The following is a 25,547-nucleotide window of genomic DNA, read 5'->3' as shown; positions in this document are numbered from 1 at the left end:
CACCTTGGCAGGCGTGGCCCCTCACGGGAGGACGCTCAGCCGTAGCCTCAGGCACCCCCACCGCTTCACGGGAAAACACCACCTTCACCGTAACCTGTGTGCCTCACCGGCAAGTGGGAATGCGCACACGCTACGTCCACAAACATGGTCACGAGGATGGTCCAAACTGGTGGCAACCCCCCCTTGCCTCTAATACAGCTTACGTGTATTATATACACGTAAAATACAGTGCTCTTTAATCGGAATGGTCTTTGCTAACTGTAAAAACAGGCAAAAATCAAGAATATATCGTACTGCAAAGCACAGTATTCTCGAAAAGGATTACTCCACTTCCCCTGCCATTAGCCTGGGTTCCGTATGTATATTAAAAAGCAGTATTAGAATGTAAGTTCCCTATACGAATGTAATGAATGTAAAAGCATGTACTTTTTAATAGCTTTTCCCAATACCTAGAAAAGGGCCAGGCATTTGTAGTTGCTCAATATTTACTGGGATGGTATACCAACCTAAATCCACTATTAAACCAAGACTAATTGAAAGGAATAACTTAATAACCACTTAGTTTCTCCCATTTAGACAATTACACTGGTGTAATCCTTTACTTTTCTAAATTGTGAATGTTCAACAGCATGTCTGAATAAATCCTAGATTGTCTGGAATATCTTTCAAATTCTTCAAATACCAGTTTTAGAAGATCATTTTAATAAAGTAGTTATCTGAAAATTATAGCAATATTCTTTGCCATCAAATATTAGTGTACGAATAATTCTTTATACTCTAAACAGATTTCTAATTAGACAATATAAAGTGGAGTCAGTTGGGGGGGAAAGTACACGTCATTGTGGATTTATACTACATTAACAAATAACAAAGAGAAATCACAAAGTCCTTTCCTGAAATGTGACACAAAGTCTTCGTCACTAACGCCCCAAGCCATCTCTTAAGCATCTTTGGAATACTAATACTGGAAAAGTTTACATGTCATTTAATCAAATTTTTGGTCCAAGCATTAGCTTTTTTTTTTCTTAATGCTTTAGGACAGCATAGAAGACAGTGTAAACTGATTTCTCTAAAAAATATAAGGCACACTTGCCTTTACTTGGAATTTATTCTAAAATTATGACAAAGGCATCAGTTAGTTGTCCCAGCTGAAAAACTACAGCACACTTTATATCAACTTATATTACATAGGTCTCCAAAGAAGCCAATTCTTAATATTAAATGTGCATATATGTAGTCCATGGTTCTCTCTGTAAGGTTCAGGTAATTTCAAATGAGACACTGCAATAGGCTTATTTCAGTTACCTGGCTTTGTGGCCAAGTGGATTTAGTGATAGTATTCCACCACTCATTACTCACACACCCCACACATGACATCCCTCTATCTGGTGGTTGAACAGGTACTACATGATAACCTATTTCCAAATCCCCAAACAACGGAATAAACGCCACTGCCTTTCACTAAACAAAATGAGATGATTTCATTGGGAAGAACACAGGAGGGTAGAAGGCAGTCACTGTTGGTAACGAGAATACACAAAAATTTGTGCTCTAGATTCTTTGTAGTTGTACTGAATAGGCTGATGAGAACATCTCCCCTCTCTCCCCCACTCTGCCGCCTTTTTAGCACTTTGCCTAACTTTTGATACTAGTCATTTCCAAATAAATGTTCAGTGTGTATGTATCAAACTTGAAAAGAAGTCACTTTCTGGGAGCTTTGGAAATTATGTGGCAGTCTGATTTACAGAACTTTAATTGTCCTTACTTTGGCTCTAGAATGAACAAAAAACTAGATGCACAAGTAATAAATTTTTAAATGTCATGGCTGTTAACAATTGTCACTTTATTTTTGCTACAAAATTCACCAGAAAAAGGTACTGCAACAATCTAGTATAAAGCAAATCTTTAACCAAAGAACATGGTATAGACCTTTTTAAAATAGTCATACTTTATCACAATAACTGCAAGGAAAAATTCAAGTTCCATCAGAACCAAGCTGCAGTTTGAGGTAGTAGAAACAGATGACAGAAAAGTTAAAACAAAAACAAAAACAAAACTAAGGAAATACTTGTTTAAAATGTAAAAATTAATTTAATACCTTTGAAAGGGCACAGGAAACTACATATCATTTTAAGAAAAGAAAGGTACTCTACTTAAAAGTTAATTTAACCATACAGGAGGTGCAAGGATTATAGAAGAGCACTTTGGTTAAGTCTCTACCCTCTGTGGCTCTACCCATTCATAAGTGAGTCTCTATGCATAAATGAGCACACCAATAGTTAAAATTACCAAATATATTTCAAATGTAAAATAAAAATTATCCAAGTTGTGGTCCCTTTATTCAAATGGTAAGTTTATCCATGCAGGAAGTCCAATATCTTAAAAGGTAAAATTAAATTGCATATATCATATTCCTTCAATAGTTTGAGAAGGTCTATTGCTTTTAACAAGATTAGTATTATTCCATTTTAATACAGATATGTCAGGAGTACATAAACACAAGTACACCTGATTTACACCAGTGTTTAAACTTTTATTTCATACCATGCAAGGTCAATTATAACACATTAAAAAGTGACAACAGCTATAAGCTGCAATTTTACATTTATACACTGGAAACGTCCATTTTCAAAAGCTGAACATAATTACCATATTGTCACAATAGCTAAGCTTCAATTCAACTGTTTATACAAGGTAAAATTTACTATGAAAAACAATGATTTTATATCTGTCCACATTCTGTGATACTAATTCTTCGACTAACAGACCCTTTAGGAGAGCCAAATGATTCAATCTTTTTCACAGTATCCATGCCATCCTTAACAAACCCAAATACTACATGCTTAAAGTCCAAACATTCTGCTTTTTTCAGTGTTATAAAAAACTGAGAATTATTGGTATCCCGGCCTCGATTGGCCATTGATAATAAGCCAGGACCAGTATGTTTCACATCAAAATTTTCATCTTCAAATTTATCTCCATAGATAGACTGTCCTCCTGTTCCATCATGTTTGGTGACATCTCCCCCCTGAAAGAAGATTTCAATTAATAGGAATTCTGAATAAAATAATAAAATACACACAGATCTACCACTACACATTAAGTCCTAAAAACTCAGCTTCCTTGAGAATGTGGTTTGAAAACTAAGAAATACCCATTTCTGAAAGACAAAAATGAAAAGGTCTTTTCCCCCTCAATTTCTAGTAGGTTTCAAGGTATTAGAAATTTAAACCATTTTTAGGTTAAAAGTTTTTTGTGGGGACAAGAAGGAAGTTGGGTGCTGACACCAACTAATATACAGAAAAGCTAAAGAAATCTTAAGAAAATTCCAGGCAAAGAGAAACACTCAAATTTCTCAAGTTAGCGTGGTTCACTTTTCTAGACTTCAACTGTGATATACAATTAAATACTTACTTGGCAAACAAAATCTGGAATTACTCTGTGAAAAATGGAGTTCTTGAAGCCAAAGCCTTTCTCTCCAGTGCAGAGTGCTCTGAAGTTCTCGGCAGTCAGAGGAACAATGTTTGAAAATAATTCCATGGTTATACGTCCTAGAGGTTCATCATCTGCGCAAACATCAAAAAACACCACAGGATTTGTCTCCTTCGATAACTCTGCTGTCAGTGATACTTGTCCTTTCTGGAGTTTCAATAAATTCTGTTGACATTCTTCAAATTTTTTTTTAAAACAATCAGCCATTTCTTTGGTTTTAAACCTCACTGCAAGCTGTTCCACTTTGGCTTCTCCATCTGTTAAACAACAAAACAACACAGGGACGGACCTTAATATTAAAATAAATGTTATAAACTGTCATATATTTGTTATGGATTTTAGAAAAGTCCAAAAAAGTGAAAAGTAGCATCTGAATGTAGAACTCACCAGCATAATCTGAGGCAGTCCAAACTAAAGCATTGTTCGAAACATTCAAGGGTTTTAATTCCATTGTTTTAGTGATAACATGGTTTGCACACACTTTAAAAACCTGGTCTCTTCTCATTAGGATCCGGTAGTAATTCTTCATTGTATGCCAAAGAATCTTTATGTCTCCTACACCACGCTCCTTCCACTGACTGACCTCTCGATCCCATCTATAGAGTTTGGCTCTCTCTTTAAATAAAATTTCTTCATCTTCTTCTCCAGATTTTACTTCTACCTATGACAGTAGATAAAATTGTAAGCTGCTGCTTTTAACATGACAAATTCCAAAGATCCAAATTCCTCGTATTGTTTTGCAATGACAATAACAGAATTTCAACTATAGTATCAAGATAAATGGTAATATCCAAGGGCTAGAAATACATCCGATTTGGATGAAGCAGTAAAGACCTGGTTTGTCTTGAAATATTTCTCTTATGTAGTATTCTGCCTCCTTTTGGAATGTAAATACATTCCTTTTTTTATATTATTTGTATTTATAAATACAATCTACTATTGATTGTAGTTGAAAAGTGACAAAGTAATTTGCCTAAAATAACATTCTTGTCCAGAAAATGTAGTTTACTTTTTATTGAAAGGATTTCAGTAAGTATGAGATTGGATACTTTTTTACTCCCAGAATTACGTTATGAAAACAAGATATTCTAAAAACATGAAAAAACTTAGTTCTTCCCAATAAGTTCACGTAGAATTTATATACATATAAAATAATAAAAAGCTTCCATTTGAAAGGGTAAATATTCTGAAAGAAATGCAAACGAAGTCCTGCAAGTCAAGCCTATGTCAAGTTTTAAACTTAAAATGTGAAGTTATTAAGAGTTCCATTCTTTAATAGTTACCTCAGGTAATGACACTATTGGCTCAAAATGGATATCTTCATTGTGAACTACTTCTTCATCACTACCATCTTCATCTTCACCAACTTTACTGGTTGACTGTGTTCCAAACACAGCTGCTCCAGTATTTGCCCACTGGAAATTTTTATCTGATGAATAAATTGGGATATTTAAACAGTGGTATCTAATTTTATATGCTTTTAATCCCCCTGTTACTTTCTTTAGGCCTGTAATTTCCAATGATATATACTTTTAGTAAAAATGCTTAAAATTATATTACTCTGACAAGTTGAACTCATATAGTGAGCACACAGTACATTTAATATTGTTTATGCTCTGAGCTACAAAGATCAGATCATCTGAGCCTTAGGCAAATTTCATGATACTAAACTACCCAAGAACTTCCAGTAATGAAGCACGTTCTTAAAAATACATACCCTGGAACTCTGAACAATTAGCTCAGCTCCAAAGGTAATTTACTTTATTTTATCATGTGTGAAAAATAACTTATGAACCTAAAAATGTCCTCTCAAAGAGGCCACACCTGCTACTTCCAAAGTAGTCAAAGCAGCCTAAACACATGTAGATTTTCTACCTCTACTTCTTCCTGAAGTAACTAGCATTACAGCTTAGATTTCTTGGCCAGCTGGGAGATAGTAGCGCTGGGAGCTCACTGACTCCCAACTATCCTCAAGGGATACTAGGCTCTTGGAACTGAAGACTCCCTGTTCCCATGCAGAGAAACAAAGAACTTACACCTTGGAGAAGATGAAAATTAGTTCCTTCTTCATCCCCATCTCAAATGAGATGGCCCAGCCTGCTAATAATACATTCCTCACTATCTTAGAGGAAAGAAACGCCTCTTAACTTTTCATCACTTGTTAATGAATCACTACCTTAGAAAATTCTACATCCAGTGCTAAAAACTCTTAAGAAGGCAAAAATATCACAGATCATTTAAAAAGTAACTCAGCACCTTGAAGAAAGCACAAAATGAGTTATCTATTAACAGTAACTCCCTCTAACCCAGATTTAGTGGTGAGGAAAAAAAAGAACTTTAAAAAGAGAAGACAAAAATTCTTAGGAAGATATTGCAAAAGAGGGGTGCCTGGTGGCTCAGTTAGTTAAGCAACCGACTCTTGATTTTGGCTCAGGTCATGATCTTAGCGTTGTGAGATGGCGCCCCACAACGGATTCGGCACTGGGCGTGAAGCCTGCTTAAGATTCTCCCCCTCTCACTCTGTCATTTACCAATGCTCTTGCATGTACAGGCACGCTCTCTCTCTCTCCCTCTCCTGTCTCTCTTAAAAACAAAAAACAGGGAGCCTGGGTGGCTCAGTTGGTTGAGCAACTGCCTTCGGCTCAGGTCATGATCCTGGAGTCCCAGGAGCCAGTCCTGCATCGGGCTCCCTGCTTGGTGGGGAGTCTGCTTCTCCCTCTGACCCTCCCTCCTCTCATTCTCTTTCTCTCAAATAAATCTTTAAATCAAAATAAAACAAAAAAACAGAAAACAAAACTGGTTCAGGAACTCCCAAGCAGAGAAAAATTTTTAATTACCCCCAAAGACCCTTGAGAGGTATGGCAGAAAATTCCAAAATGTCTCAGTGGTTCTTAATGCTGGGTGAATTATTAGAATCACACAGGAACTTTTGTAAGATATCAATGCCTGGGCTACCATGCCCAGAGAGCCCAATATAATAGGTGTTTAAAAAAAAAAAAAAAACAACAAAAAACCTCCCAGGAAATTCTAATATGAAGCCAAGGGTTTTTTGAAAGCCACTGATTTGAAGGGACCAGGAGGAAGAATTTTACAGTAAAAATGTAAAGATACACATGTCAATAATCAATATCCATTTCACAGTAAGAGTTCTACGTAATAGTACATAAGGAGACTTCCAATATGTGTCCAGGTTTAATGAAAAGATTACAAAATCTGAAGAAAATATGATAAAATAGTGATTACTGACAAAGGCAGGTGATCTCTGAACAGGAATTCCCTTATTATTCTCTTAGTTTCTATATTAAATATTACACAACAGATGTGGAAAGATTGACAGACCTATATGAATAGAACTTACGAAGAAAATGAATTTTTTAAAGAAACAAAATCACAACAAAAAATGAACAGATTTTAAAAAAAAGAATCACCACAGAATATGCAAATAAGAGAAAAAAAAGATTCCTCTGAACATAAAAAAAACCAACAAAACAGAAAGTTTAAAATCAGAAAGGTCCATGCAATGCCAGAAACAAGTTATAAAAAAATAAAGGAAAGAAAAAAAAAAGAAGAAAGAAAGATACCCAAATTCTGGTGAAATTTATGACCTCTTAAAAAAAAAACTAAAGAAAAGCAATGAAAAAATCTAAAAATAAATCAAAACACAAACAAAAGAACTGAAAAAAACCAAAAAAGGTATTTCTTTGAAAAGACAGCACAAATTCCTGTCAGATCTAAGAACAAAACAAAGTGAGAAATGTAGTTGAACAAAGAGCTTGGTGAATCATCTCACTGAAAAATGACCAGTGGTGGTGAGGAGTAAATTATCATGAGGTTTGAGTCTAGCCTATTTTACACTTTACTGCACAGTACGGATAGAGTACTTTGAAAAGGTTACACTGAGTAACAAGCAACCTAACTCAACTTTTATTTGGTAATTTTTTGTTTTGTGTGGGTAACTATATCCACTATAGGGCTTTTATTATCCTCTGACTTCAGGCTACTATACATTAAAACGAAAATAAGCAACTTGGGCGCCTGGGTGGCATAGTCGGTTAAGCGGCTGCTTTCGCCTCAGGTCGTGATCCCCGGGTCCTGGGATCGAGTCCCACATCCGGCTCCCTGCTCAGCAGGGAGTCTGCTTCTCCCTCTGATCCTCCTCCCTCTCATGCTCTAATAAATAAATAAAATCTTTATTAAAAAAATAAAGCAACTTGACATCAATGAAGTTATGAATTCCAGCATAACAAAAAATACCTGAAGGTAATTTCTGAAAGTTTTACATGTGCTTCTGGAAGAGGCAGGTGCTGTGAAAGAAGTGTAAGCATATGGGAGGGAATAACACTATTCGGATTTAATTCGGAATTAGATAAATCATGTAAGTATGTATCTTCAATAAAATTTATTCCATAAATCAAGCAACTTAGGTGCTTTCATATATCAGATATATGAAAGTCATTATAAGAATGAGAAAGTAATATGCCAATAAACTTGAAACAATCAAGTAATGTATTATTTTCTACAAATGATACAAAATGCACTAAAAACAGAAAACCACTAAAAAAGATGGGAAACCTCACCAACCATAAATTTATCATGATAAATTAGCACAACCCTTATGTTCAAACTCGATCAAGGAAACTAGAAAAATAGAAAACTATAAAATCCCCTTAAAAAATGCAGATGCACAAATCTTGAAATATTAACAAAAACCAAATCCAAAAACATAATTAAAAGAACAATGCACCAAAATCAAGGTAATTCCAAAACTGGAAAGGTGGTTCTATATTTCAGGATGAGGAAGACTACCAACAGGATTTATAGTGAATTAAGAGAAAATTCTTATGGTTTATATTAATAAATGTCAAAAATAATAGTAAAATATAGAAGCCCTTCCTTATTAAAACCCTAAACAAAATGGAAGGTGGAGATGAGGAAAGAAATGTCCAACTTAGTTCAATACTGTGGCAAAGGACTAATTCTTTCAGTTGTGCTTCATTCTGTAACATCATTAAACTCTCTCCTCCTGATCTTACCTTTAGAACCAAAAGCAAAATCCCCAGAATTTCTGCAAGCCAAGTCTGCAAATGACAGTCCTGTGCTACTTCCAAATCCAAATGAAACTGTTTTGCTTTCCACTGGCAAAAGGAAAAGAGTAATTTAATATTTCATTTAATATATACTGAACATCAAAGGACCCAGAGAGAATGGGGGTGGGACATTCTATACTATACCAAAGGGGTTGGGTGTGTGGTGTGCATTATTTGTCTCCTGGTTATTTCTCTAAAGAAAAGTTACAAAATACACCCAATTTTGAACTTCTTCAGTATTAAGTGTACAGGTACTATTCTCATGGAAAACTACACCAAAAGATTACCAAAAATCTTTTTTAAAAATGAGATATAGATCTATACTGAGCCTGATAATAGAGCTATACACTTTCTGCTTTACAGAGTCTTCTATAATCTAAAACTATCACTCATTTACAGGTAGGGTTTTAGGAAAGATCTGCATAAAGAATTTTTCTATTCTCTATTCTAAATAAGCTCACAAAAAATGAACGTCTTACTTATCTTTGGTCACCAGGTGTTTGGGGGTCTTAATTCTGACAATGTGTAGCTACATGATCTCTTAGAGTCCTAAGCCTTACTTTCATCATCTGAAAACATATGAGATTTTAGGTCTGAAATTACTTCCTCTTCTAACATATGAAGACTCTCAAGTACCTATAAATGATGTAGTAATTGTGCATCATTCAAGACTACTTCTGAAACAAATTAGGTAATACAGACAAGCAATTATAAAGGAATATAATTATAAAAGATTCCCCCTCTTCTAATATCAACTGAAATGAAAAAACAAGGAGGAAAGCATATCAGATCTTACTGTAACTGATTAATTTAATGAAGCAGGTAGAGAAAAAGACATTGTAGTATCATAAAAATTTAACCACCTTATTGTAATATCTATAATTACTTCATATACAAATTTTAATATACTTCAATGATAATTCAAATATGCAAATGGCACCATTTTCACAAAGAAAATCTCCGCATAAGCAAAACTACTGTCATTTATTCTCAGGTAAAAAGGTCAGAGTCACAATGCTTCATATTCCTTAATAACTACAATTCTAACAATAAAAATACATGTTTAATTATCTTTGTTGACAAGGCAGTATGATTTTCTGGTTATTACAAATATCTCATGCCCCTTTATAAATTTCAAAATGTGTTTTAAAGGGAAAGGAGTTTTTAAAATTCACATTTGAGTCTATTTTCTCAAACATACAAGTAGGTATACCTTATGTAATGTATGCCTAGAAGGTTTTTGGAAAGATATCAAGTTTTACCTTGGCTCGTAGAATCTGCATCATCTTCCTTCCTAGTAGACAAATCTACAGGTTTGTCCACAGTTCCAGAAGAAATAGGTGGTGAACTAATAGATTTGGTAATAAAATCAGGTTCTTCAGATTTACATAAAAATGGTACAGTCACTTTAGTCCCACCTGTATACACACTGTCAGTCGTGTTAGTTATTTCCTCATTCTGGGATTTCTGCAAAGAGGAAGTAACATATAACTATGCTATTAAATACTGATTGACAAAAAGGATCACATACCCTATTTTAAAAGAAATTGAGGACTTGGGCATTCTGGACAAAATGCAATAAGCACACTTCACCCTCTCTCTCCCATTCCACGCTCCATCCTATCTTGCCCAATACCTACAACTCAACTGGACTGAAACAGAAAAAACAAGTATAAAAAGCCTTTGAAAGGTAGATGAAAGCAGGAGGATTAAGAACCCCAAGACTTAAGGTATAATTTGGTGTTAAGAACCTTCCAGGGTTTTTCCTTCCCTGCCAACCTATATTCCAGCCTGGGTGCTAGAGCAGCTCCAAAACTGAAGCTGCCAATGACAAAGATGGAACAAAGTCCCAAGAAAAGCCACTCTCCTTGACCAAGGGATGGGGGATGTCATGAAATGATCCATGTGTTGAATGATCAGAAAAAAACTTTAAGGAAGCGATTCTAGCAATGTTCCAGGATATAAGGACACATATTCTTTAAAACAAAAGAAAAGTTCTCAGCAAAAAAATTTAAGGTAGGGACGCCTGGGTGGCTCAGTCGTAAGCGTCTGCCTTCCACTCAGGTCATGATCCCATCCCAGGGTCCTGGGATCGAGCCCCGCATTGGACTCCCTGCTCCACGGGAAGCCTGCTTCTCCCTCTCCCACTCCCCCTGCTTGTGTTCCCTCTCTCGCTGTGTCTCTGTCAAATAAAGAAATAAAATCTTTAAAAAAAAAAAAAAAAGGTATAAAAAGAGTCAAGTGGGAATTTTACAACTGAAAAATACAATAACAGAAAGCTCACATGAACATTTACCCCAAAAAGACCACATTCTGGCCCATAAAACGCACCTCAACAAATTCTAAAGAACAGAAATCATACAAAGTGTATACTCAGTCCACAAAGGAATTAAACTAGAAATCATTACCAGAAAGATAGCTGGAGAAATCCCAAATATTTAGAGATTAAATAACACACTGTTTTTAAAATAATACATGTTTCCGAAGGTCTCTAGATAAGCTAAAAATATATTTAAATAAATATGAAACTACAACTTATCAAAACTTATAAAATGCAACAAAAGCGAGGAAGGGAAACCTCTATAGTGCTGAATGCATATATTAAGAAGAAGATCAATGGGGCGCCTGGGTGGCTCAGTCGGTTAAGCAGACCGAGCCTTTGGCTCGGGTCATGATCACAGGGATCCTAGATCGAAATCTGCTTCTCTCTCTCCCTCTCTTTCTCAAATAAAATCTTCAAGAAAAAAAAAAAAGATCTAAAGTCAATAAACTTCCACCTTAAACTAGAGAAAGAAAAGCAATATACAGTTAAAAATATTTATTTTCTGGAGATATTCTTTTGATAAATGCATTAGATAATATGCTGCTCCCAAATATTTGGTGATATTCCAAATATTGTTACTGATTTCTAGTTTGATTCCGCTATTGTCTGTGAACATATTTTGAGTAATTTTTCTTATAGGCTTAATGAAGGCTGTCTTGGTAAAGCAAGAAGAGAAGAAAAAATGAAAAGTATAGCAGAAATCAATAAAGCAGGAAATTAGGGGCGCCTGGTAGCTCAGTCATTAAGCATCTGCCTTCGGCTCAGGTCATGGTCCCACGGTCCTGGGATCGAGCCCCACATCGGGCTCTCTGCTTGGCGGGAAGCCTGCTTCTCCCTCTCCCCCTGCTTGTGTTCCCTCTCTCGCTGTGTCTCTCTCTGTCAAATAAATAAAATCTTTAAAACATAAAAAATAAATCAAATATAAAGCAGGAAATAGAGAAAAAAATCAAAATCAAAAGCTGATTTTTTGAAAAGGTCAATAAAAACTGATAAACCTCTAGCAGCAAAAACAAGAAAGAAGATGCAAATTATTAATATTAGAAATGAAACAAGGGGCGCCTGAGTGGCTCAGTCGGTTAAGCGTCTGCCTTTGGTTCAGGTCATGATCCTGGGGTCCTGGAATTGAGCCCCTCTTGCAGCTCCCTGCTCAGTGGGGAGTCTGTTTCTCCCTCTCCCTCTGCCCCCCCCGCCCCCATTCATGATCTCTCTCTCAAATAAATAAAAGAAATGAAACAAGAGCCATCACTATTACTTTTAATTGATGGATATTAAAAGGGTAATAAATTTTAATGAATTTCATGAACACAGTTATACCCACAAATTTGGTAACATAGATGAAATGGACCAATTCCTTGAAAGACACACCTACCAAAACTCAAAGAAGAAGAAATAGATAATCTGAATAGGCCTACATCTATTAAAGAAAATATATCATCAATCAATTAATATCCTTCCAGGACCAAATGGTTTCAGTAGTGAGTTCAGTGGAGGTTTCAGTAGAAAACAGAAGCGGAGGGAATACTTTCTAACTAAGTACATTAACCAAAAATTAATAGGAGAAACAGACAAATCTACAATTATGCCTAGCAACAGTCTTCTCAGTAATAAAAAGAACAAGGAAACAAAAAATTAGTCAAAGATATATTGAGATTTGGACAACGCAGCATCAACTAGTTTGACCTAAATAACAGAACACTACCCCAAAAGAGCAGACTACACATTCCTCTCAAGTGCACAACAATCACCAAGACAGCTTTCATTAAGCCTGTAAGAACTGAAATTACTCAAAATATGTTCACAGACAATAACAGAATCAAACTAGAAATCAATTAACAGAATATTTTGGAATATCACCAAATATTTGGGAACAACATACTATCTAATGCATGTATCAAAAGAATACCTGAAGAAAATAAATATTTTTAACTGAATGAAAATGAAAAATAGAACATAGTAAAAGTTTTGGGATGGAGCTGAACAGTTCCTAGAAAGAAACTTACAGCATTAAATATACCAGAAATGAAGAATGGTCTTAAATCAGTAATTTAAGGTTCCACTTTAACTAGAAAAAGAGCAAAATAAATTGAAAACGACCTTCCACGGATCAATGAACAAACTGAAGTATATCCACACAATGGAATACTACTTAGGGATAGACAGGAACAAACTATTACTACACACAATAACTTGGGACAAATCTCAAGGGCATTATGCTAAGTGAAAAATGCCATGTTCAAAGATTATATACTGTAGAATTTCATTTATATGTTAGTCTGGAAAAGGCAAAAATACAGAAACAGAAAACAGATCAGCAGTTGCTAAAAGATATGGGTAGGGGAGGATCTGAATACAAAAGGACAATATGAAGGAAATCTGGGGGGGTTGGAATTATTCTATATCCTGTCTGTCGTGGGAATTACAAGAATTCAGGCATGTGTAAGAACTCAGAGAAAGCAGAGACACATACACATACACAAAAAAAGTGAATTTTATTTCTATAAATAAAAAAAATTAGTACAAATGAAACAAGTCCTTAACATACCTGAAACACAAGGAAAAGAAAATTCACTCTATGTTTGTGTCAAATGTTTTATGCTATCATAGCAGTATTATTCCTAATAGCCAAAAAGTAAAACCAACCCAAATGGCCATCAACAGATGAATGGATAAATAAAATGTGGTATATCCATACAAATGAATATTATTTAGCCATAAAAACCAATAAATGCATATATGCTACAATGTAGATATACTTGAAAACATTAAGTTAAAGAAGCCAGACACAAAAGGCCATATTCATCTTGAGTTATTTATATGAAATGTCCACAACAGGCAAACTTATAGAGATAGTCCATCAGTGGTTTCTAGGGCTGGAGGAGCTGGGGGGAAATGGGGAAGGGTGGTGACTGTTAAGAGATTTTCTTGGGGTGATGAAACTGTTCAAAATTGACTGTGTAACGGCTGCACAACCATGTGAATATACTGAAAACGACTGAATTGTATACTTTAAAATGGGTGAATTGTATGGTATGTGAATTATATCACAATAAATGTTACCCCCAAAAAGTAGGCAGATTGCTTGGGTGAGGGGAAGGGTTTCAATTCAGCTCCTAACGTATCCTCGCCTTAGAGTCCTTGAATGGAAAACTCAATACAGACATATCAAATTACTTCCATTTTGTTCAATACTATATCCCCCCCCAATTGTCAGCATAGCGCTAGCTCACAGTAAACACTTATAAACAGAGTACACTTACGCATTTTATGCAACGGATATCATATTCAAAATTAATTAAACTGAGTGTAGAGCAGGAACAACGCATTCAGAGAGAGTGTAAATCTACATCTCTTAGAGCATATTTTAGCTTTAATGGTTTTTGGTTTTCTATTTCATCTCTGTGTATCAAAGGGTACTTGCTCTCCTGCAAAATGTATACTTTACTGTGGCATTTTTTTCCAACCTTTATAGAGATTTATCATATTTAACTTTGGTACCAAAAGTATTTTTGGATAGCCACTACTACCACTATTTAATGAACACTGTCATACTGTTACAGGATATTTTAATTTATAACAATGACAAATATTTTAAAATAACACAATTGTCACCTCAAATAAGATATTTCAACTCCTGTAAACAGCGTGGTTCACAAAATACTGACAAAATATACCAAGTCCTTGTGTGACAGCTAAAGTGGCACCACGAGGTAGAAAAAGAATGATGTATAATTCAATCTGTGCATCAGTACCAAAAGTGTTTTTCAGTTTTAAAGTTTTAAAGTAAGTAAATTTTAAATCAATAACTAATAAGTGTTGCACATAAGAGGCCATTTTTAAATCACTGTTTAAATTTGTATAGTTCAAATTTTTATTAATAAGACTATACTGTACTTGTTGAATGAATAGCTACATGATAAAGCCTCTAGCAGCTAGGAATCAGAGTAACAGCCATTAAATACTTCCAATGAGTCCAGGGAAACTGTTAAGTGATTTAAAATACACTTCAGATTGAACATAGGCCATTGCTGCAAAAACTTCCGATTTCCACAAATAAATCTATTTGGTTATAAATGAGAAAGTGGTATCGTTACATCAGCTGAGGGCCATTAATTGTATGTGTACTGATGAATTAAGTTTAAACCTACACATTCTAGGTGACCAGCTAGACTCCTCAGACTATGAAGGACAATAAATTTCTTAAGAGTCAGACCATGTGTTACACCACATCTCTTTCTAGCCACATGTCCTTTAAATAAACCACTACATTTGTAACTAATTCTAGAACTCTATTTCATTTTAACCATCTCTCAAACAAACAAACAAACAAACAGTATTACTTGAGGGGGCAGGAACATTCTGAATACATGCCAATATTAGATTGTAAACAATTACTAGACAGGGACCTTGTCTTCTATTTTCTGTGGAATACAAACTAAGATAACCAAGGTGTTGATAGCTATTAAAAATATCACCATAGTTGAGCTAAGAATCAAATCATGAAATTGACAAAGCAAGGTATAAGCCAAAGGAACTAGGTCTCAAATGTTACTTCCTATCCACTCTGCCCACCACAGAATAAACTAACTTGTATGAAAAATGAATTACTTAATATCATTCTTAGTTGTGAAGTAAACACTCCTAGGGATATCTGCTCAGTCCATCTCTCCAATCCCTACAAAAATCCAACATACACATAGGGGTGAACTTTCACAGTCCTCGACGTAGAACAAAATTCCTCCTCCTCTGGTCAAAGCTGATTGGTAGATGCCTAATCCATTTTCTCGCCACATTATTACCATTTGGTAAGAACATTCTAGTCCACTGCATCAACAAAGGCAACTGAACCAGAAAAAAAATAATGCAGATTCTCTTACTTGAGAGTCCTGAACTTTTTGAAATTCTGACTGAAAGTCTTCCCCATTTCCATTGTCCTCATCAGTATCACTGCAGACTCCACAAAAAAATGTAGGTGGAAGCTTTAATGTATCTGCTTTTGCCTTCTCTTCAGTTGTTGGTTTCTTTTCCCAAACAATAACACATTCTTTTTCATTATCTGAAAAGCCCACAGAACCCAAGCAAAAGAAAGTTACAAGAAGTCCAACTACTCTCCAAGAATGGTTCTCAATATAATATACAGATTACAGACCAGGATAGCAATACTTATGAGGGGTAATGGAGAACAAGAATCACCAAGAAAACAATGTTTTACACTTCATATTATTTTCAAATATTTTAAACACGAGAGGAATAGTACATAGGTAAAACTGATAATTATAAAAATGATCAGATTAAAAGATTCCTTTTAAATAGAAGATTTTTTAAAAACACTGTAACTAGTGGGGCACCTGAGTGGCTCAGTTAAGTGTCTGATTCTTGATTTCAGTTCAGGTCATGATCTCAGAGTTCTGAGATTGAGACCCGCATCAGGCTCCGCATTGGGCATGGAGCCTGCTTAAAATTTTCTCTCTCCCTCTGCTCCTCCCCCTCCCTATCTCTCTCCCCCGCGAATGAACGAATGAATAAAATTTATAAAAGCATTATAATTAGTAATTTTAACATACCTGTTAGCTTTTCTTCTAATGGTCTATATTTTTCTGAGTCATCCAGATATAGTTTTCCATTAAGTTTCTTGACAGCTGTTTCGAAATCTTCATCTTAAAGTATAATTGATTTTATTAAACAAAAGGAATTTCTAGTAAGTTTCAGGAAGTTTTCTAGCCAGAAATCTAGGAATTATCCTTCAACTTCATACTTTCCCTTACTCCCCACATTGAAAGAACATCCAGTTTTGCCAATTCCATATTCCTAATGCCTCTCCTGTCATTACAGAAATTTCATTCAGGCTCTCCTCTTGTTTGAGCTACTGTACTGTATCATTTTAGTTCATCTTCCTATCTCCATGTTCCACAACCCAATCCTCTACTCCACTAAACTCAACTGGTCCTACTAAAACTTTTCTGAGCATGGAACACCCCTGCTAAAAGACTCTGATCTGGCTCACCAAGTTTTCCATCATCAAACACCCATCTGCCTCATTACTCTCCCATCCCTCTAAGTCAACAGGGAAATTAGGATCGCTTTCAATTCTCAAAATGCCTGTTCAACTTTTAGTAGCCATCCACAAAATCCTCACTTAATAAATGCAGTTGTTTCAATCATTACATCCACTGACTATGTGCAACACATACATTGAGGAAAAACATCTTACCTACAAGGACAGCAGTGATGGGTTCCAAGAGGCAGGCTTAAAATAATTTAACCATACCCCCCGCGCCCCCCCCCCCCGCCAATTACTAAGATTAGCATAAAAAGAATGTGTTTAAAATAACAAAAGATTTACCATCCTCTTCTTCTTCACTAATATAATCCGGATTATTCTTATAGCAGAAGAAAGTTGGAGGAAGTTTAAGTTTGCTTGCAAGAGCTTTTTGCTCAGGGGTGGGTGTTAACTCATATACAATGAGAACTTCATCATCTGAGGGAGGATCTTCAGGTTTTTCCTTCTCTTTTGCTATAAAGCAAGTCCAAAAAATTATAAAGATATTAAATAGGTATTAACATCAATATCCTAGCTGAAAATAAAACCGTAGAACTTATCTTTAGGTTAAAATAGCATAGTGATGAAAACACAAACTTTGATGTGGACAGAGCTCTGTAAATAATTAGAAACCTGGTTTAACGTTCTGTCAAAACCTTAGTGAACAGAGAATCTATTTAAAACCAAAAAAATATTGCATTTACTCAATGATCATTGAAAAAAACTACAATTAATGGCTATAATTGTAAAAGGTATTTAAATAGTGCTGCCGTAACGATATTTGGCATACTAAACAATAGTTTAGCAAAATATCCATGCATTTGCAACTGAAAAAACTTACAGAAATTATGAGCAAAGATTAGTATAAATATAAAACTAATGCAAAGCTAACCTTGATTAGTTCCTACAAGGAAAGTTAACAATTGCCAAGGATGGTGGGTGATGAGAGTTACATCCAGTTTTGCCTATTTCCAAGCATGGTAACATATAAAACTAAATTAAAACCACTGTTATCCTAGGGGTAAGTAATGCTGTAAGAATCTAAGATGATTTTTATAGCTGAAAAACAGCAACAGAAAAAGCAAAACACAAAGAAAAAAGGGACTCTTCATACAATACACTGCGGTCTATAAAGAGGAGTATCTGGCAAAAGGAACAGATAAAACAAATCATGTACCAACTGGTGCTGTCCAAGATGGTATTTAGCCACATGTGGCTATTAAGCACTTGAAATGTGGCTAGTCCAAACTGAGTCCTGCTCCAAGTATAAAAATACACACTGGGGGCACCTGAGTGGCTCAGCTGGTTAACTGCCCAACTCTTGATTTGGGCTCAGGTCTTGATCTTGGGATCATGAGATTGAACCCTGTGTCGGGCTCCACACTCAGTGAGGAGCCAGCTGAGATTCTCACTCTTTCCGCCTCTCTCTCTCTGCCGCTCCCATTTGTGAGCACATTCTTGCTGGCTCTCTCTCCCCCCTCTTAAAAAAAAAATACAGTGGACTTTGAAGACTTTGTATAAAAAAAAAAAAACCACCCAGAATATGAAGTTTCTCATTATTTTTTATACTGATTAGAACTTGAAATGGTATTTCAGATATAATGTAACAGAATAGATTAAAATTAATTTCATCTGCTTTTTTTCACCTGTTTCTTTTTATTCTATTTTTTAATGTGGCTATTAGAAAATTCTAAATTATATACACAGGTCATATTTGATGTGATCTAGAGAACTAGAGCCCTTTTACAATGTTAAACTTGCCTTTTACTCTCCTTAATCAGAAAACCATAGTATCAATTGCAATACTGAAAGATATAGACACTTATTCCAATTCTGCTATTAGCTGGTAAAGACAACTTGGGCATTTCAGATAGCCTGGCCAAGCCTCAGTTTCCTCATGTCTGAAACCTCCATCTCTAAGGTCCTTTGGGACCACGACATTCTTGGACTTGAAACAGAATAAAGCTCTTTGTCCTACAGTAGTATACTGATAAATCTGCTCTTAGGCTAGGGATTCTTAAGCTAGGGTCCCAGAATGTACATGCAAGTGTATGTCATTTACAGGAAAAAGTCCACACTTTTCACATAATTTCCCAAAGAATACATCCTTAAGAATGAGGGTTAAAGGCTTCTTTAGCAATCAAGGATTGTCATTTTATCATTGAACATAGCTCAAGATACGTTATTAAATACTAATAGTTTTATTTCCCTAACCTTGATCTTGAAGGTCCTCAACAGAACCCCCACTTCCTATTATTCCACTCTAATACCAATTTACTTTTATAACATACCAAGTATATAATGGTGGCTGTTAAAAATGGCATCGACTTTCAAATAGGATATCTTTCTAAACCCTGTCCAAAAGGATAACCTTAAAGGGAAACTCTGTTCCATGTGTATACATGCTAGCAGACATTACTGGCTAAAGACAAATGTTAGAAAAAACACAGGTCAAAAAAAGAAAAAAGAAAAAACACAGGTCTTCATTAAGCAGAGTTGAAAATAATAGAATAATGAAGTACAAAGCAGCGAAAGGTAAAGACCACATGGATCTACCTCAAAATAATGTACAATAGTGAGAAAACATGTCATCCAATTAAAAAAAAAAAACAGCATTAAAGGGTGTTATACACCACCAATCAAAAAAAGTACCTGTTTAAACAGACATTCTTTTAACATGCACACTTTAGTGTTAAGTACTTAATTTCATACAGCCAGTTACTTTGCTAAGTACTACCAGCTGCTAAAAAAAAAAAACTGACGTCATCTCATACTGAGAATACTAGCTCTATACCTTTGTTCTCAGGCTGTGAGGAAGGGATGTTCGTCCAAAAAGCCATTGGATTAGATTTAAAAAGGCTAAAATTAAATCCTAGAAAATAAAGAGTATTTAATTTTTGAACATTTTGAGAATCAAAGTGAATGTGATTTTAAAATATAAAAAGCCAGAGTCCTTCAATTTATACCAATTTGGCTGTCTTACATCTTCATTTATCCTGGAAGTTTCATTCTTTGCTCATTTAATAAATAGTGGCAAGACTACCTTATATAACATACAAACACCTCAGTACCATGTTTTTTGAGTGACAAGAGAATAATACATTGAAGAATGAACACTTAAAAAAAAATCAAACGAGCTAACGCTCATGATTCAATCAAGTACTACATGAGGCACTAAACTTTGGTACTGTATTAGGTTCTTGTTCTCTGCAAGAAACATGATACAATATCTTCGTTAGTCAGATCTCCTAAATAACTTACACACACATTATCTGTTGCTGTTTTAAACAGTGACAGGGAAACAGATTTAGGGAGAAAAACAATCTGTACCATTATTTTTTTTACTGTTGACAAAGCACTGTTTATGACCCAACCTCTACTAAAACATTAGTATCCTACAAAGAATATATGCATTAAGCAAAATATTTACAAATCAATGGACGAAAAATTCTGCTTATACTAAAAACTAAGTGCTTACCCTTTTCCGGTGTTTTGAATGTGTAATTAGTTGAGGACTCTTCCTTTGGAAAAGCAAAAAGATTTTTGACTTTGCCATCTGAAGATTGTTGGCTATTGGAATTCTTCGACTCTTCACAATTAGGTTCCACTCTTCTTTCAGATCCACTCTTGACTACTGAACTAATTTCACTACTATTTTTCAAAGGTGCATTAAAACTAAATCCAAACAAAGACCCAGTGGCTGAACTGTTGCCAAATGCAAATGGTTTTGATTTTTCACTACTAAAAATACTTTTAACGGACTCTGAACCAAATACAAACTTTGGAGGAGAAACCACTGCTTTTGTTGTTGCTTCAGATGTGCTAGATGCTTCTCCAACTTCTGAAGTTGCATCTGCTGTGTCATCACCCTGAATTAAATCGGTCCTCTCTCTTGTGGTTTCTTCTAATACAGCTACAGCAATTTTGCCACATGGTGACTCTCTGGGAGTGGTTGAATGAGAAACCTGAGGTGTTATCAAAGAATCTTTTTCTTGGGCAATTTTTGCTTCATCAAATATTTTCTTAAATGAGTCTGCAACATCCTGTAGTTTAAAACGGACAGCTAAATGTTCTACTTTTCTTTCTCCATCTGCAAAATCACAAGCAGTCCACACCCACACTCGTTCTGTCCCTTTCATATTTTGCAAAGTCATGTCTGGAGTTATTCTGTGATTGGCACAAAGTTTTAATACCTGGTCCCTTCTCATCACTATGCGAACTTGCTTATTATCATAATTCTGTAAAATCTTTATATCACCAATGCCTCTTTCTTTCCACTGACCAACATCTTTATCATACCTATAGAGTTTTGCTCTGTGACTAAAAACAACTTGTTCATTTTCCTCACCACTGGACACTTCCACTAGATCAGGTAAAGGTACAACAGGTTCAAAGTACTGTCCATCTCTCTCTTCTTCCTGAGTAACATCAGATTCTTCATCAGTGCCAACTGAGGTCCCACTCTGATTCAACTTGGCAGGAGACTTAGATGGACTCAGAGCAGATTTAAAACTGAAGTTAAATCCTGTTGTTGACTCACCAAAGCGGAAGAGATTTTTCCTCACAGGGCTACTTGCCAATGGAGAAGCATGTACTGAGCTACTACTCACACTATCATCCAAAGCATCTTCCCTTAAGTCATAGTTGTCCCACTCCAGTGTGGGCCCCGTGTTTTCAGGGTTTGGCTTGCTGGTTGTATCAGAGGCACTGGCAGCACCTGCATCAGAGCTTTCACTCTCTCCATCAGTGACTTTTGTTTGATCATTTGTCAAAAACGTTTTGAAATCTTTTAATCCACTCTTCATTTCTTCCGCTCTCTGGATTAACTTGGCAGCTCTGCCAGTGTCTACAAGTTTATGAGGAGTCTGAAGTGGTATATCTAATAGAAGTCGCTGGCATTCCTCAAATTTCTGCTTGAATTCTTCAGCCAGCTCTGGTGTTTTAAATTTTGCTGCCAGCTGCTCTAGTTTGGCATCACCATCAGAAAAATCACTCGCTAACCACATCCATGCTCTATCGGACCCAGAGAGAGGCTTCAGGTTCATCGTAGTTGTTATCCAATGATTAGCACACACTTTTAGTACCTGTTCTCTTCGCATCAGCATTCGCAGTTTGCCATTGACTTCATTCTTGAGAATTTTTAAGTTCCCCAGACCCCTTTCTTTCCACTGACTTATCTCAGCATCAAATCTAAATAATTTTACCCGCTGTGAATAAAGAACTTTTTCATCTTCTTCTCCTGTTACAAGTTCCACTTTTTCAGGCATCTGAACTACTGGTTCAAAATGTATGTCATCACTGTCCTCAGTCCGATAGGCGTCATCATCTTTCTCAAGGTCAGCAGAAATGTCGGCTTTATCAGCCATTTTACCACTTTGTGATGAGAATAATTTTTCTCCCGCACCTGAAAATCCCTTGAAATTAGGGTCTTTTTTGCCAAACTGAAATCCTTCTCCTGAAGTTGATTTTGCAAGATCTGCAAAGGTAAAAGTGCTACCACTTTGACCAAAAATCACACCACTACCATTCTTCTGACCACTGATATCCTGAGCCTGAACACTAGTGTCATTTTCTAGGGGCTTTTCACTTTTCTTCTCTTGATGTCCAGGCTCCTGAATGCCAAATTTAAATCCATCAGCAGACACAGGGACAGAAAAACTAAATCCTTCTTTTGTTGACTTAGAATCTGTATTAGAAGAACCCTGAAACGTAAATGAAGGTGTACTTTCTTGATCCACATGCCCAAATTTAAACCCTTGTTCTGCTGTACCAAATTTAAAAGCTTTTTCAGAAAAGTTACTTTTAAATCCTGTTCCAACCTGACTTCCAGAAGAGTCATTTAACTTAGTTTTTGAGCCCAATGTGAAAGCTGAAGGAGCTTCTGCACTAGGTTTATGAGTTGGTTTAGAGGCACCACAAGCCACACATTTTAAGGAAGAACTCTCATTTTGCACAAGACAAATGCTACAATCCCACTGCCCTTCCTTCTTGGTGAACATTCCTTCAAATCCACCCTTTGGGGCCTTGCATGTATCTGAGGCCGGAGGTAGAACAGCAGAAGTAGGCTGACTTTGTTTACTTGGATTCTGGCAAGCAACACAGGTGGCAGCACTTGCTTCATTTCGCACTAAGCAAATACTACAGTCCCACTGTCCTTCCTTCTTGGTGAACATGCCTTCGAATCCACTCTTTGGAGTTTTGCTTGTCTCTGAAGTACTAAACTTAAAAGAGGCAGATGCTGGAACAGCAGAGGTGGGTAGACTCAGTTTACCTGGATTCTGACAAGCAACACATATTGTAGCACCTGCTTCATTTCGTAACGAGCAGCAACTGCAATCCCACTGTCCTTCCTTCTTAGCAAACATGTCCTCAAATCCACTCTTTGGGGTTTTACTTATGTCTGAAGTACCAAACTTAAAAGAAGCAGGTGCTGAAACAGAAGAAGTAGGTAAATTCTGTTTTCTTGGATTCTGACAAGCAGCACACTTTGTAGAACTTCCTTCATTTTGTACAAGGCATTCACTGCAATCCCACTGTTCTTCCTTCGTAGAAAAAACAGATCTGAAATCACTGTTAACAGACTTAGGAAGATCTCCCTGGCCAAATTTAAAGGAAGCTTGCTGAACAAATGAAGATCCACTTTTGTTAGTAGCCTTTGCATTCTGGCATGCACTGCACCTAGATACAGTAGGTTCATTTCTTACTAAGCAAATACTACAATCCCAGTGACCTTCTTTCTTTGGAGTCACTGACGCAAATCTATCTGGAGTATTTTCTGGGCCAGTTTTAAGAGCAGACACAGTTTCAACTAATGGTGGGCCAAGGAGTTCTTTCTTGTTTGGGTTTAGATTCTGGCATGATACACACTTCTTAGCAGTTGCAGCATTCTTTAATGAGCAGCTGCTACAATGCCACCAAGACCCTTCTTTCTTTGCAATTTGAAATTCAAAATTGATGTTTCCAGCATCAGATTTGCAAGTATCTTTGTTATCATGACTTGTGGGTTCTTTTACAATTCTCATAGCCTGATTTGTTGTTGTGGCTACATTTGCTCCTAAGGCTTTTAAAATGTTCTGGGCCTCTTCAAACTTGCACTTAAAAAGTGCTGCTTCCTCGGGAGTTTTGAATCTAATAGCAAGTTGTTCTGGTTTGGGCAACTCATCTGCATAATCAAGAGCATGCCATACAAAAGATCTGTCAGAGCCAGCGTTTGGTGTCAATTTCATATCTGGACTGATGTAATGATTTGCACAGATTTTCAATACTTGCTCTCGTCTCATGAGAAGGCGAATTTTACCAGATGTTTTATGCCTTAGGATTTTTACATTGCCAATTCCACGTTCCTTCCATTCTTTGGATTCTGCATCAAAACGAAACAATTTTGCACGATTGCAAAAGAATTCTTCTTCATCTTCCTCACCAGTTTTTACTTCAATCTTATCAGGAAGAGGTACCACAGGCTCAAAGTGAGGGCCGTCATCATCGTCATCACCATGGGCACTGCCTCCATCTGTTTCATGACTCTTGCTGGCCAGCTCTGGTGTGGGTATTCCAAATACTGATTTCCCTGGACCGTGGAAAGTAAACATGTCATCACTTCGACGAAAACCAGAATTCTTTTGCTGATTTGGACCCATGTTTTCAGTAAATGAAATTCCAGGCACATTTTTGCTTCCAAAACTGAATGTATTTCGAGGTCCAATGGTTTGACTAGCTTTTGGTCCACTGTAGCCATCTCCCTGCAAAGGTTTATCTGAAGTTAAGAGACCTAAAAGGCTTTCATTATTATTGTAAGCTGTAGAAGGGGGCTGTGCCACAATCTGCGGTGAAGAAAAGGTAAAGTCACCATCATTTGACTTGAAATTTGAATTAAATTTAAAAGGAGTTGGCTGCGTTGTATGTGCAGGTGCTGTCAAAGATGGTCTTATTCCTTCACCTGGCACAGGCTGAACAAAATTAGTTTTTCCAAATTCAATAACCTTAGATTCTGCAGATCTTGAAGCATGAGTTGCAACTGGGGGTTTTGTGAAATAACCTGGCTCTGGCAAAGGTGGATTTGTGCTTGTCTGTTGAACATTGTAATTAAAGTAATCATCACCCCTGGGTGATAGAATTCCTGTTGCAGGAGACTCAAAACGCAATGGAGGACCATACATCTCTTGAGAGAACATACAAGCAGATGAGCTTTGGACTGGTGGTGTGTGCATCTGTTGGGAATAGGCATATATATGTTGTTGAGGTGGAAGCCTATTCATGCCATAAACTGGACCCTAAAAGAAAAAAAAAGTTAAAATTTTTGGTAGGTTGTCTACAAAACTGCAGATAACTAGATACAAACCAATTCTCACAAACCACAAATATGAGCATTATAAGGTAAAGATATCATTAAGGTATGTACCACAGCATTAAGAGAAGACATTACTTAAAAAGATACTTACAGTTATACTCCTTTCTTGGCATATAACGAAAACTGCCTTAACTAATAACAGTTAAAAATCCAATTCTACAATAAACGCATAGAAAAAATTTCTTCTTCATTCCTAAATAACGTGTCAAATGATGTTAACAATAATGATGATGATGATGGAGACTAACATTTATCGAGCAT

General features: G+C 36.1%; 1 protein-coding gene across 2 annotated transcripts in view; it reads right to left on the bottom strand.

The window, feature by feature from the left end:
* Positions 1–1,805: 1,805 nt before the first annotated feature.
* The window catches only part of LOC114199377 (E3 SUMO-protein ligase RanBP2), an 85,636-nt gene continuing 61,894 nt past the window's right edge, over positions 1,806–25,547 (bottom strand). For both annotated transcript variants that reach the window (XM_028091260.2, XM_028091262.2), the window contains exons 20-29: positions 20,418–25,209; positions 17,243–17,413; positions 16,464–16,556; positions 15,777–15,955; positions 9,842–10,046; positions 8,526–8,627; positions 4,776–4,921; positions 3,880–4,153; positions 3,415–3,749; positions 1,806–3,028 (exon numbers count right to left, since the gene is read on the bottom strand). In XM_028091260.2, the coding sequence (XP_027947061.2) occupies positions 2,723–3,028; positions 3,415–3,749; positions 3,880–4,153; positions 4,776–4,921; positions 8,526–8,627; positions 9,842–10,046; positions 15,777–15,955; positions 16,464–16,556; positions 17,243–17,413; positions 20,418–25,209 (6,603 nt within the window). In that variant the 3' untranslated portion in view covers positions 1,806–2,722. The remainder of the gene's footprint in view (positions 3,029–3,414; positions 3,750–3,879; positions 4,154–4,775; positions 4,922–8,525; positions 8,628–9,841; positions 10,047–15,776; positions 15,956–16,463; positions 16,557–17,242; positions 17,414–20,417; positions 25,210–25,547) is intronic.

Source organism: Eumetopias jubatus, unplaced genomic scaffold (genome assembly GCF_037043125.1).
Source record: "Eumetopias jubatus isolate StellerSeaLion01/CBP00866 unplaced genomic scaffold, mEumJub1_p1.0 scaffold_9, whole genome shotgun sequence".
Lineage (NCBI taxonomy): Eukaryota > Metazoa > Chordata > Mammalia > Carnivora > Otariidae > Eumetopias > Eumetopias jubatus.
The sequence above is the reverse complement of the archived record's forward strand: the minus strand, read 5'-3'. Positions and strand labels throughout refer to the sequence as shown.